This window comes from Tamandua tetradactyla, chromosome 14 (genome assembly GCF_023851605.1).
Source record: "Tamandua tetradactyla isolate mTamTet1 chromosome 14, mTamTet1.pri, whole genome shotgun sequence".
NCBI lineage: Eukaryota > Metazoa > Chordata > Mammalia > Pilosa > Myrmecophagidae > Tamandua > Tamandua tetradactyla.
The window spans coordinates 58020601-58033524 of NC_135340.1; the positions used below are offsets into that span (position 1 = coordinate 58020601).

A 12924-nucleotide genomic window follows, 5' to 3' on the forward strand; every position below is an offset into this window, starting at 1 on the left:
GTTTAGACTTCTCTTGTTCCAGAGAATTCTCCAGATTGTAGAACTTAGAGTGTCTTGCTCCTTGGTTTCAAAAGCGCTTTACCACTCCTAGGTATATAACCAAAGAAATTGAAAATAGCATAGCAGTATTGTTCACAATAGACAAAAGGTGGAAACAACTTAAGTGTCCATCAACAGATGAATGGTTAAAGAAAATGTGGTATATACCTACAATGGAATTTTAAGGTGCTTTATGACCCTCCTACGGTCTTGGCACAAATATCTCTTATTTCCCACAGAGTGATGATGGTGGCAAAGAAATTCCTGGATGCTGGGCATAAACTCAACTTTGCTATAGCTAGCCGCAAAACCTTTAGCCACGAACTTTCCGATTTTGGCTTGGAAAGCACTACTGGAGAGATTCCTGTTGTTGCCATCAGAACTGCTAAAGGAGAGAAGTTTGTCATGCAGGAGGAATTCTCGTGAGTTGCAAGTTAGCTTGGGTTTAGGTTTTTGATTCTGCAAGGAAATTATTAAAATCTTTTACACTACTGAGGATTCATAAATGGGGAATATTGGAATGTGAAAATAGGTTTTCCAGTCAAGGCCTATGGCTTTCATTTTTCTCAAACAGTTGATTTAATTATACGAACTATAAGGGTCATGATCCTTAATGAATTCTGAAAACTAACAAAAGGTTGGCAGCTTGGAATTCTTAGATGATTGTTTCTGCTGCACGATTAGAAGTAGTAGGGAAAATTGGATAGCCTCTTTGAGATTGTATTTTCAGATCACTCCAATCTTCTCCCATCCCTACAGAATTCTTTTTCTTCTTGGGAAAACCTCAATGTAGGGACACTGGCCTAAAGTAAAGTCAAAGCATTGGAAAGATCTAAGACATGAACATATAGGTTTTGCCTTGATTTTGAGAGATCAAGACACAAGAGAAAATCTTCCTTGTGAGCCACAGAGGAAAACTAGGTAGGGATAAGTAGTCACTATTCTCCAGAAGAACACAATAAGACTGTTTTTTTTTTACAAAACTGAAAGATGTTGTTGGTTTCTTGTTGTTAGTAGTTCTGCCTATTGTGAGAGCAGAGGGTCCTTGGTTTTAGTTTCTGAATTCCTGCCAACCTTGAAATTGAAGCTAAAATACAAAGAAGCTATTCTAAGAAATTGCTTTAACCCTCTTCATGGTAGAAGTAAATTAGCAAACCTGACCCTTGTCTTTCCAACTTCAGGCGTGATGGTAAAGCTCTTGAGAGGTTCTTACAAGATTACTTTGATGACAACTTGAAGAGGTACCTGAAATCTGAGCCTATCCCAGAGAGCAACGATGGACCTGTGAAGGTGAAGTGTCACAGCCTTGCCAAGCCTATGAGCAGCTGGCTCTCCTTTCTTTACTCCAAAAACAGTGCTGGGTCTAAGCATTGTTGTTAGCTATCTTTTTTTTTTTCAACAGATGAATTTTATTGCATCTATAAAATACCACATAGGCCTAGCATTTTATTGTTTCTGTAGCTGGACGACTCTTAGATGTCATTAATCAGCCTGCTGAACTCTTCTGTTTTTAGAGACATAAATCTAAAATCCAAAATGTTCCAGATATCCTTGTTTTTAACTGTTGTAGCTTGATGAATCAAAGCAGCTGAATTTGATACAAGTTCAGTGTCATTTCCTTCAAGACTTAACTCATATTTCAGGGCTTGAGATGCTAAATAAGCAACTCCTGACCTCATCCGAACCTTGTAGATGTATTTTCACTCGTGAAATTTTAGATTTTAACAAGTGACCCATTCTCCTGAATAACAACACTGATGAGGAAGTGAGCGTACACAGACCTCATCTTCTAATGGAAGCCCAGGGTAACATTCTTGATCTTGTTCTGTACATGACACAGATAATGTGAACCGTAACCAGTTCCTTTCTGTTTTCCCACCATTTGTCAATCCAAAGCCTTTTCTTTTTCTTTCCAAGGAAACTTGAGTTTATTGATGTGATTGAAGTTCCTCCACAGGGTTCCTCTGGGGCCCTTCACAGTAACTGCATCCCTTCAGTAAAATGTCTAACCTTGAAAATTTGTTTTAAGATTGATGCTATGACATTATTTTAAGAAAGGATTGAGTAGTACTTGTATTTCTTGTCACTTTTGAAATACAGTTTGACAGGTGACAGACATGGGAATGAGTTGGTTTTGGGGAATGCCAACATCTTTAGTACAGTCTGTAAATGTTATGGGGTTTCAATGACTTAATTTCAGCAGTGACACATCAAATTTGAGAAGGAATGGCTTCAGACATATATACAGCTCATGAACTTATCCTTTAGCTTCCCATACCAATGAGGATCTTCCATCTTTTTTCCAGGTAGTAGTAGCAGAGAATTTTGATGAAATAGTGAACAATGAAAATAAAGATGTGCTGATTGAATTTTATGCCCCTTGGTGTGGTCACTGTAAGAATCTGGAGCCCAAGTATAAAGAACTGGGAGAGAAGGTAAGTCTTAACCCTATGTTGCGATAAAATTTGAACTGGAAGTCAATCTGGATTATAGATGTGCTTTATGTTTATTCTTTAAAAGTATCAGGGGCTTCTGAATTTTAGTAATGGCTTATATGAATCTTATTTTTCTTCATCTGAAAACACTCAGCTTAGCCCTTGTAATTTGTTAATCAGACCAAGTAAATTTTTTAAATAATTTTATTGTGGTACCATATATACAATTTAAATGCCCCATGTATATACAGGTTAGGTGATGCTAATTACCAGGCCAATTATATTTGAAGTTGGTTATAAAGAGTCTTAATATGTAGGAGCCAAGAAATTGTTTTATGTCTTAATTTGACTGTATCCCTTAGACAATGAAAACTTGAAAGTTAAAAATCAAATCTTTTTTATTAACAGCTCAGCAAAGATCCAAATATTGTCATAGCCAAGATGGATGCCACAGCCAATGATGTGCCTTCACCATATGAAGTCAGAGGGTAAGTAAATTAACAAAAACTGGAGTGTCTAGGCAATTGATTGAAAAAAAAAGCTTTTAAACTATCAGGCAAATATTTATTTACTGGACATGGTTTTGAGGTTCCTCGTATTCCAGTTGAAGACAGACCACTGATACCTTCCTGGCTTAGAGTTCTGCAGTGTGGACTCATATGACTGCCACAAATTTTGGGGACTCTTACATTCCTGAGTTTTGCTAGAATGTAACTTAGCCACTGATGGAGATAATATCTGGTCTGTTTAGAAATTATGAAGAGAAGTTATTCCCAGAAGTAATTATTGGGGAAATATATGTCAGAAATACTCTGGAGCCCAAAACTCTTTTTTTCTTTCCCCAGTTTTCCTACTATCTACTTCTCTCCAGCCAACAAGAAGCTAAATCCAAAGAAATATGAAGTAAGTACATTGTCCTGTCTCCCCAAAATTAAAAACACTTATATATTTAAATACATCTACAAATCTAATTCTTTAATTGAAATTATTTAACTGGAAGCTCAACTCTTCAATAGTTATTATAAGTGGCAGCTAATGTGCTTTTACAAACTCAAAAGTCTTCCTTTGGCGGGGACTCCACGAGTCTAAAAAAAGTTAAATTTTCAGAATAATCTTTTTTTTTCCAGGGTGGCCGTGAATTAAGTGATTTTATTAGCTACCTCCAGCGAGAGGCTACAAACCCCCCTATAATTCAAGAAGAAAAACCCAAGAAGAAGAAGAAGGCACAGGAGGATCTCTAAAGCAGCAGCCAAACATACCAATTGTAAAAAGAACTTTTCCACCAGAGATGGCAAAACCATTGAGGAGGAATGGGACTTAATGGGATTTCTACCTCTCAGAGCTGAGAGGACAGGATGGGTATAATCTGAATCCTGTTAAATTTTCTCTAAACTGTTTCTTAGCTGCACTGTTTATGGAAACATCAGGACCAGTTTACGTTTGTGGTTTGGGGAAAAAATTTGTGTTGGGGGGATTGTTGTGGGGGTGGGGGGAATTGAGTTGGGGGGTTATTTTCTAATTTTTTTGTACATTTGGAGCAATGACAATAAATGAGCCCCCTTTAAACTGTCTTTTTTCCATGGGATGAAGAACCAAAGGTTCACTAGACCAATGCTGTTCCATAGAACTTTCTTCAGTGATGGAAATACTCTGTAATCTCTGCCATCCAGTGCTATTGAGCATTCAAAATATGGCTAGGACCTACATTTTAAAATTTTTGTTAATTTAAATTTAAACAGCCACAAATAAGGCTACTGGCTACTATATTGGTCAGTGCACCTCTAGACCAACTAACTGGATCTAGAGCTATCACCTAAGAATCCTTCCCCAATTTTTCATTGCTAAATGTTTATTGCTGAAGCTGGTGACTAGAAAAGGCGAGGGGCCTTTCTAGTTGAGTTGTGTTTTTGGCCCTGCCAGTGCCCCCAAGGATGGGTTGCATTTTATCCTTGCCATGCAGCTGAGCTTCCTGCATGTGTTTAAACCTTCCAAGGAGTGTTCTCTGCCCAGAAATGCCCTGTATGAGTGTGGCACTAGGATGGGGTTTCATCCAAACTGTTTCAGGAATTGCTGACACTGCCAGGTGCAGCTCTCTTCCCCCAAATACCAGGGAGTGGCCCATTAATTTCTCTCTCCATTGGAACTGGGAAAGGCAATAACATTCCTGCTTGTGAGTAAAGCATCCACTTTCTTCTGCAATAATGAGGAGTGAAAAGGATAGGACGGGAGTGATCTCCCTTTGTTCAAATGCATTGAACCATTTCCCTCTTCCTTTTTGGGAATAAAACCAAATCCTGTCCTCAGTTCTATTTTTCAGTCATTAGATAATTCTAGATGGGAGGTCTCATTTAGCTGGTCCTCTAAACCTCTATGGTTATGAAAGAACTCCATTCCTACTGTAATCTCTTTTAGTCAGTTATAAAGTGGATTTGGTATTTGGTAGAGACTATGGTAAAATATGAATTGGGGTCTGAAAAGGTTAAGATGCCTAAATCATAATCTGGAAGATTCTCATTCAGAAGACCTGACCCAGCATCTGAGCATCTAATTTATTTTAGAGAGCCCCATAAGTGGTAAAGATGTGCAGCCAGGGCTAAGAATTTGCCTTGATTGATTTAAGAACAGCATATAAACTTGCAAAAAGGATACAGAAATGTTTTAATTTCTTAGCCATGTTTGTAAAGGAATTCTCATTCAGTACATAGGTAATATTCAAGCCCTATCCCTTCTACAAGATAATAGTGCCTGTGACATCCAGGTGTGTTGTAAGTTCCTTTAGCTCTGTTATCAAAAGTTCTCATTTTCTTGGGAGACTACCAGGCTAAATTCCCTTACTTAATCTAATGTCCTCAAAGTATCTTCTGGAAATGGTGTCATTTCTCAGAATGTGAAAAAATAATTTGGCTGAACTAAAGGTGAAGAAGCCAAGCCTCTGCTACATCTAGTCTCCTGGGCCCAGCTGCAGAGTGTTGGGCCTGTGCTTGCACCCTAAAATTAAAATATGGCAACAATGAAAATCAAACCTACTTGTCACCATGGACTCAAGGGGTCAGCAATAAGAAGACAAATAGTTGCACCCTATTTAATTCATGGCTGCTTTGTTCAAATCTCACTGGGCAGAAGATCAAGAGCCCCTTGACTATGTTAGCTGCCCCTATTCTTTTCCTCAAATTCCAGGATGAGACCTTTAATGTGGGACAATTTCTGATGCAGGTACTCACAGCGACGCTTTTCTTCCCTGTAACCTGGGTACCGCTGCAGAGAAAAAGAGCATCCATGTCAAAAACAAATAAATAAAAATCCTTATTTCTATGTCGTTACCACCCACAGACCTTGTCTTACCTTCTTGAACTTTTTATATTCTTGGACTATCTTTTCTTCCAGTACCTGAAATAGAAAGTGCTAGCATTGAGTTTACTGTTGAGAAATAAGTAGCAGTTCTCTCAAGGAAAGAAGGTAACTTATTCTACCAAATGAAACAATTTTCTCTCAAAATGGGTTTCTGTAAGTCACTGAATATAAGCTTATGGGCAGTTAGCAGGGAGTTCATGAACAAACAGAACTGGGAAGTCGGCTTGGGTCCAGTCCTTACCTTGTGTTCAGGAGTTCCTTGCTGAACTCTCTTGATCTCTGCTCCCAGTTCAATGAACTTTTCACTTGCAGCCCCAACACGGGCATGCAGGATGCGGTATTCAGCATAATCTGTCTCAAACTCCTGCTCATAAGCATGTAGTTGCTCTGCAGTGTGGATGGCCCTATATTGCCTGTCAAGTACAAGAAATTATCACCTTCAATTTCATTGCCCTGAAAGCTCTCCACCACCACCCCCTACACAGAGGAAGTTTATCTTAATATAACGGTAAAGATAGAACTAGGGCATCATATGCACAAGGCTTGAAACTGGAATGGGAGGGGACTCACAGGAGGTAGTCTGGTACTTCTTCAGGGCTTGGTGATTCAGAGCCTAGGAAGAAACCAAGAAAGCACAATGTGATTAGAGGTCTTTTTTTCCAATATGGCAATCTTACCCTCCTCTTACTAACTCACCTCCCTGAACTGAGGAACTGTGCTCTAGCCTGGGGCCCATGTCTTCATCTTTATCTTCTTGTTCCCAATCTTGTAGGTTTTGACTGGTCAGCCCTTGTAGGGGACTTGGAGCTAATGGTAGAGTTCTGAGCCTCTTTTCTTCCAGTTCTGTCGTGGCTGCAGGTGCTGAACGTTTCTGTTGGGAAAAATATCTGAGTCATTCAAACAGTAAACCAGGATCCTCCTATTTAGCCTTTCTCTTAAAATATCCCATATAATGAGTTTTGGAAGCATCAAAAGGCGGACTCTTAATTTTTAAATTTCAGCCTGACTGAACAAAGTTCTTGCCACTACCGCTTACCTTGTCCTGATGTTTCTGGCTGGCAGAGGAAGGCAGTCTCTGATCAGGCTCTCTGTCAGCAAGATGAGCCTGGTTCCTAGGGTATGAGGATAGGATGCGAGAGATGAAGACCAGGACAGGAAGGGTGGGGCTTACAGCATTTTAGGGTGGAGATTAGAAAGGAACAAACACCAGGGCCTCCCAGGTTAGCCACACCCTGCCCTAAGTACCTCACTTCCCACTGTGCCATGTGTTCCCTGGAGGATCCTGGGAGTGACTGTCCTTGGTTCCTTGCCAGTAGATCTGTTACCTGGTGGGAAAAGTAGAAGGAGCATTCAGGCATTCCTCCACCTGAACCTGGACACCTCACACTTTCTAGCCTCACCTCTTCTACTGCCACTTGTGACTGTGATGCTACATCTCCTTCAGAATAGTCTCCTGTGTTTTGCCAATTCCCTGGATCTCTAGCATTTTCAGTTGGGTTGCGTTCCTGAACTGAAGCTGAGGTTGGGATAGAATCCATGGCTGCCCAAATGGTAAGGCGCTCCCTGAGAGGGCCCAGGCAGTGGAGACGGTTAGGCCCAGATCTGGAAAAGAGTGGTGGAAAAAAAAATAAGAGGGTAGAGAACATTCAAACTCTTCTCATCAATCCCCTCCACTTCCAACAAGCCATTTATCTGGCTACCTGCTTCCACTTACCTGCCCAAACGTTGGCACAAAAGGTCTAAGCCACCTCCAGGACCTTCCTGGCCACACTGAGACACTATGAAGGAGAAGAGGCAGGACCAGCCAGGGCCTGGGAACCTCAGATACTGGGGTAGAAGGAGACAGTAAGCCTCATGAAGCCAACCACCCCCTCCCCCACCCCCTCCCGCCAAGCCACTCCTCCCTGAGCAGTAGGACGGAAAATGGGTCCCACGGGGCTCGTTAGCACACCTGGTGCAGCTGGGCCTGAGTTCCCCTGGAGGCTGAGAAGGCAAAGTCCCCTCAACCACAGCCTCCTGAGACCACAACCTAGCAGTCCTTTCACTCCACTCGGGGCTCAATTCTGGAACTTCCTCAGACCATAACTGTTCGCAGCCGCTGGCCCTGACTGCACCTGCCCCGACCCCTCCAACTGTGAATCCCCCACCTCTTTCATACTCCCCGGGCCTGCACTTACCCCGCGGTTGCCTTGGAAGGCGATCACCGGCCGTACCTGCTGGGAGAGCACGCGTTTGAAGCGGTGTCCCCAGGATCCGCCGCCTGGGACCCGGGGACACCTGAGTCGCAGGGTTCGCTTGGAGAGGTCGGGAGGCCGGGGCCTGCAGATGCCGCTCCCCCTCCCCGGATTCCTTCCCCAGGGTCGCCAGCTGGGGCCCAAAGGCCCGAGAGGTAAGGACTAGAGAAGAAGGGACCGGAGGCTGGCCGCACCTGTTGCCGCTGACACTCCTGCAGTGCCCTCAGAACAGTATGGTTGAGCCTCAGCAGCAGGAGGCTGGTCCGGGCAGCCGGGGAGAAGCAGAGCCGCAGCTTCCCACTCAGAGGTTCCTGGGGTCCCTCCATGGCGGCGAGGTCCAGCGCAAGCAGAACAAGGGCCAAAGGCGAGGGCCGCCACCTCCAACTCCGCTGTGCAGGGCTTGACTGGCACGCCGGGGCGCCCAGGTCTGCCCCACCCTCCGCCAGGATCCCGCCCTTGGCCCCACCCCTGTGCTTTCCCAGTGGCGTGGGCGGAGCTTTGCACTACACGCACAAACACATTCGAGCCATCCCCGCGGACCTTAAGTTTCTTTTTGGATTGGTATGGACCGCATTGGGCTTTCGATAGAGCTATCCCAGTTCTGGGAAGAGAAAAGTCTGCTGCCAGTATCGGACCCCATACCCAGAATCCTCAACTGTGCCTGAATTGGAGCTGCGGTCTCTGCGTGAAGCTGAACTTGAAAGCGCTCGAGGGTTTCATCCTCAGAGGGGCTGGGAGAGGGGCCCGTTGCTGGGCCGGCTTAGCCCCTGGGACCAGAGTTGTGTCGTGACCCGGATCAAGGTCCGCGAGCCCCCGGGATTTCTGGAGCCAACACCCAGCCCAGAGGCTTCATTCCCCACCCCACTCCCCACCCTCCACGGTGATGCGGTGGACCGGGCGCGGGTTCTGACCGGTGGCTTTAGGGCCCGGTGGGTGTTGTGGCAGGGCTGACGTTTGGCTCTCACGGCCTGGAGCGCCCCCAACCGTTGGGCGGGAATGGGGCGGGAAGCGGTGGCCAGAAAGTTGCAGGGTAGGAGGGAGAACTTTCGTCTTAACTCGTGCCTCTTGGACCAGACATAAGCGAGGCTTCTGAAAAAGGGAGCTGACCCACTCCATCAGAAGGGCCAAGAGGTACCATGAAGGTATTCCAGAGGCCCAGAACCCCGTGCAGTAAGACCCCAGGACCAATTTCAGACGTGTCTTGGTGTCTCCAATTGTCCCTATTTGGATATGTTTCCCAAGAGCCGTGATGTTTGTCCTTTCTCCCTGAACAGAGTCCCTCTGGTAAATCTCTGAACCTGCATAATCTCAGGTGACCTTGATGCCTTCCATTCCAAATCAAATTACCTACACAATTTATCAAAACTCATCAAACTGATACTTCAAATGTGAATATTTTACTGTATATAAATTATACCTCCATAAAGTTGGTTTTTAAGAATCAGTGCAATAGTATAATTACTTTGCAGAAATCTACAACCTCCAGATGGGTTCCTAGGCCAGATAAGTTCTGAAATCCAGAGAGGCCAGCCTCTCCAGAACATCAACTAGTTCCATTCTCCCCTCCCCATTTTATGCCAACATGAAAAAGTTAGAATCTTTAGAATTCCCTAAAGATTGGGAGAAAGATCAAAGGAGAAGTTGGATTTATAACAGAGAAGACAAGATTTAACAAATGAGTATGACTGCTGAATCATTATATTGATATTTCTTTTAGTCTCCAAAGTCTTGAAGTGGCTAGAAGGAAAAACCTAAAATTGTGGAAGTGTAACCCATACCAAACTCTGAAATCTGTTCTATAACTGATTGTGGTGTGCTTTGAAATTTATTGTTTTTTTGTGTTTATGTTATATTTCAATATAAAAAAACCAGTGCAATAAACCTTCAGTTCCAACAACTAAAACATTTACTTGTCCATCTCTTCAGAACTCTCTGCTTCTCTGCATAATAATTTGCTAATCTGATAAACATGTGTTAATGAGCAAAGCTGGTCTCCCAGGCCTCCTTTTCTTCTCATATGACACCTGTGGCCTTATCTAGGCTTTTCCTGGATTTTAATTCAAATGAGAGAGTGTAATGGTGAAAATTTCAGAGTGGCAGGAGGGAGCAGTACCATAAGAGTAGACAGCAGGAGAAGATATTTGAGGGAGGGAGAAGGGAGGTAGGTATCTAACATTTGTTGTGTGGCCATTGTGTCTCAAGAGCTTTACATATTATCTCCATTTAATCCCTACAATGACTTTTTTTAGAGTAGGTATTATTATCTGCATTTTTCATTCATTCATTCAACAATTATTTATTGAGCACTTACTCTGTTCCAGGCACTGTACTAGATCCTTGGGATATATCAATGAATAGGTTTTTGTTTTGGGGGAGCTTAATTCTAGATGGAAGAGAGACAGGGTATAAATAAACATGAGGAATAAATATAAGAAATATTATAGTGCACATTAAAAGGTGATAAGTGCAACAGAAAAAATAAAAATTAGAACAGGTTAAGAGGGTTTGGGAGTGAGCGTTTACTGCATATTAAGAAAAGATGTCAGAAAAAAGTCTCCTGGGGAAGATGAAGTTTGAGTAATACTCTAAAGGAGGTGAGGGGATTGGCTAACCTGTACTCTTAGAGGAAACAGCAAGTGCAAACTCCCTAGGTTAGAAGTATGCCTGGAGTGTTTGAGGAAAAGCTGAGGCCAGTGTAGCAGAAGCAAAGAGAGTGGGGGACAGTAAGAGTTAAAGTCATGAAGGCAGGGAGGAGGGATAGGTCTGAAGGGCCTTGTGGGCCATTGTAAGAATTTTGGCTTTTACTTTGAGTGAAGTGGGGAGTCACTGCAGGGTTTTGAGCAGAGGAATAACATGAAGTCACTTATATTTTTAAAGGATCACCCTGGTAACTGTGTCAAAAATAGATACTAGGAAGACAAGAATGAAAGCTGTATGGCCTGTTAAGAGGTTGTTATGATAATCCAAGCTAGAAATAGTGGCAGCTTGGACCAAGGGGTAGCAGAGGAGATGGGGAGAAGTGTGGGGTTCTTGATATAATGAGGGTTGAGCCAATACGATTTCCTAATAGATTGAACATAGTGTGTGAGAGAGAAAAGGCACCAAGGATGACTCCAGGATTTGGGGCCAGAATAATCAGCAGGATGAAATTGCTACCAGCTAAGGTAGAGAAGACTGCAGGTAGAGAAAGCTTGAGGAAAAGCTTGGGAGTTTAGTTCTGAACATTTTTAGTCACCTATTAGGACCTACATGGGGATGCACATACAAGTTTGGAGATGGTTCAAGATGTCTGGGCTGGAGATGTAAATTTGGTAGTCTAAGGCGTACGCATGTTATTTAAAGCCATGAGAATGGATGAGATCACCAAGGAAGATAGAGAAGAGTCCACAGGATTATGCCCTTCTGACTTTCTCCATAAAGAAGGCAGAAGGAAAAGAAGCAAAGCCAACTGAGAGGTAGATGATCAGCAAGGAAGGACAACCAAGAGCATGTGATGTCCTGAAAGCCAAGTGAATAATGTGTTTCAAAGAGAAAGGAGTGGTCAATTGTGTCAAATGCAGTTAATAAGTCAAGTAAAATGAAGATTTAGCATTGGCCATTGTGATGAAAATGTTCTAAAACTTACGGTAGTGATGACTGCACACATCTGTGAACACACTAAAAAACATTGAATCATATACTGCAAATGGGTGAATTGTATATGGTTTGTGGAATATTCCTCAGTAAAGTTGTTACTTAAAAAAAAAAAGAGTTACCCACTGGATTTAGCAATATGGGCTCATTGGATAACAAGAGCAGCTCTGGGGAAATGATGGGAATGAAAGCCTGTTCAGGGCGAGTTTAAAGAGAATGGTAGAAAGAAATATACAGAAGGGGTGCATGGGTGGTTCAGTGGTAGAATGCTCACTTCATATGCGGGAGACTCAGGTTCAATTCTTGGACCACCAGGTACCTCCCCCCACCCCCACCCCCCAAAAATAAAGGAATATATATAAATATAAAAACTTGAGATTGTACCAAAACTGGAGCAAAAAAAAAATACGGAGTTAGTTGACAGAGGAAATAGAATCAGAGAAGTTTTAAAATGGGAGATAGAAAGCTTGTATGTCGGTGGAAGTTATTTGAGGAAATTCCAAAAAAACCCAACAACGATAATAGAGGAGAGAAGGGAGGATTGCTGGAGTGGTGTCCTTGAGTAGACCAGAGGAGATGTGGTCTGTTTAGGATTAACTTTAGGTAAGAATATGGACAATTTATCCAAGGTAACAGGCCAAGGGCAGAGAAGGTGGATGCAAATGAGAAAGGTACGTAAAGATGGTGGGATCTGTGGATGTTCTCTTCTGGTTGCTTTAGTTTTCTCAGTGAAGTAGGAAGCAGCTGAGAGTGAGGAGGAGTGAGGAATGACGGGAGTTAAGGGGGAAAAAATGGTATAGAATAATTGCCTAGAAGCAACAAAGAGTGATGAGCAAGGAATGCTTCAAACACTAAAGACTGGTGAGAAAACCAAGTCTTAGAGAAGCTAAGAGGCTAACCAGGACCACAAAGGAGAGGTTCTGAACCTGCATCTATGGACCATCTCAATTGGAGTTTCTGTGAATTTGGAAGAGGAAAAAAATCTTTATTTCATTCACCTTCAACAGAAATTTAGCATTTCCTTAGATTATGAAAGTTGGCAACAAACCACTGATATTGGCAGTACCTGCCACTAATAGAAATGTTTTCATTTTGTATTACAATTGTTGGAGATATCTAAATATCATTTGCATTCATCACCCCTTTGTAATTACTGTCATTAGATTTTCTGCTAGATCTTTTTATCTAAAGCATTGGTAAAGATATTACCAACTTATATTATTGATATTAAT

The 12924-nt window shown here is 42.6% G+C and overlaps 2 protein-coding genes across 4 annotated transcripts in view; one reads left to right on the top strand and one right to left on the bottom strand.

The window, feature by feature from the left end:
* Positions 1-3965, top strand: part of PDIA3 (protein disulfide isomerase family A member 3) — a 20781-nt gene extending 16816 nt beyond the window's left edge. Inside the window, exons 8-13 of the mRNA XM_077127700.1 lie at positions 279-461; positions 1221-1329; positions 2346-2474; positions 2883-2962; positions 3320-3377; positions 3602-3965. Of these exons, the coding sequence (XP_076983815.1) occupies positions 279-461; positions 1221-1329; positions 2346-2474; positions 2883-2962; positions 3320-3377; positions 3602-3715 (673 nt within the window). The 3' untranslated portion in view covers positions 3716-3965. The remainder of the gene's footprint in view (positions 1-278; positions 462-1220; positions 1330-2345; positions 2475-2882; positions 2963-3319; positions 3378-3601) is intronic.
* Positions 959-12924, bottom strand: part of ELL3 (elongation factor for RNA polymerase II 3) — a 24338-nt gene continuing 12372 nt past the window's right edge. Inside the window, exons 1-11 of one of the 3 annotated variants that reach the window (XM_077127704.1) lie at positions 8254-9668; positions 8003-8038; positions 7540-7652; positions 7226-7427; positions 7071-7150; positions 6862-6937; positions 6522-6696; positions 6396-6438; positions 6067-6238; positions 5817-5861; positions 959-5729 (exon numbers count right to left, since the gene is read on the bottom strand). In XM_077127704.1, the coding sequence (XP_076983819.1) occupies positions 5619-5729; positions 5817-5861; positions 6067-6238; positions 6396-6438; positions 6522-6696; positions 6862-6937; positions 7071-7150; positions 7226-7427; positions 7540-7652; positions 8003-8038; positions 8254-8385 (1185 nt within the window). In that variant the 5' untranslated portion in view covers positions 8386-9668 and the 3' untranslated portion in view covers positions 959-5618. Of the gene's footprint in view, positions 5730-5816; positions 5862-6066; positions 6239-6395; positions 6439-6521; positions 6697-6861; positions 6938-7070; positions 7428-7539; positions 7653-8002; positions 8039-8253; positions 9669-12924 lie in introns of those variants that run through there. The other 2 variants (XM_077127702.1, XM_077127703.1) reach the window with 2 other exon arrangements.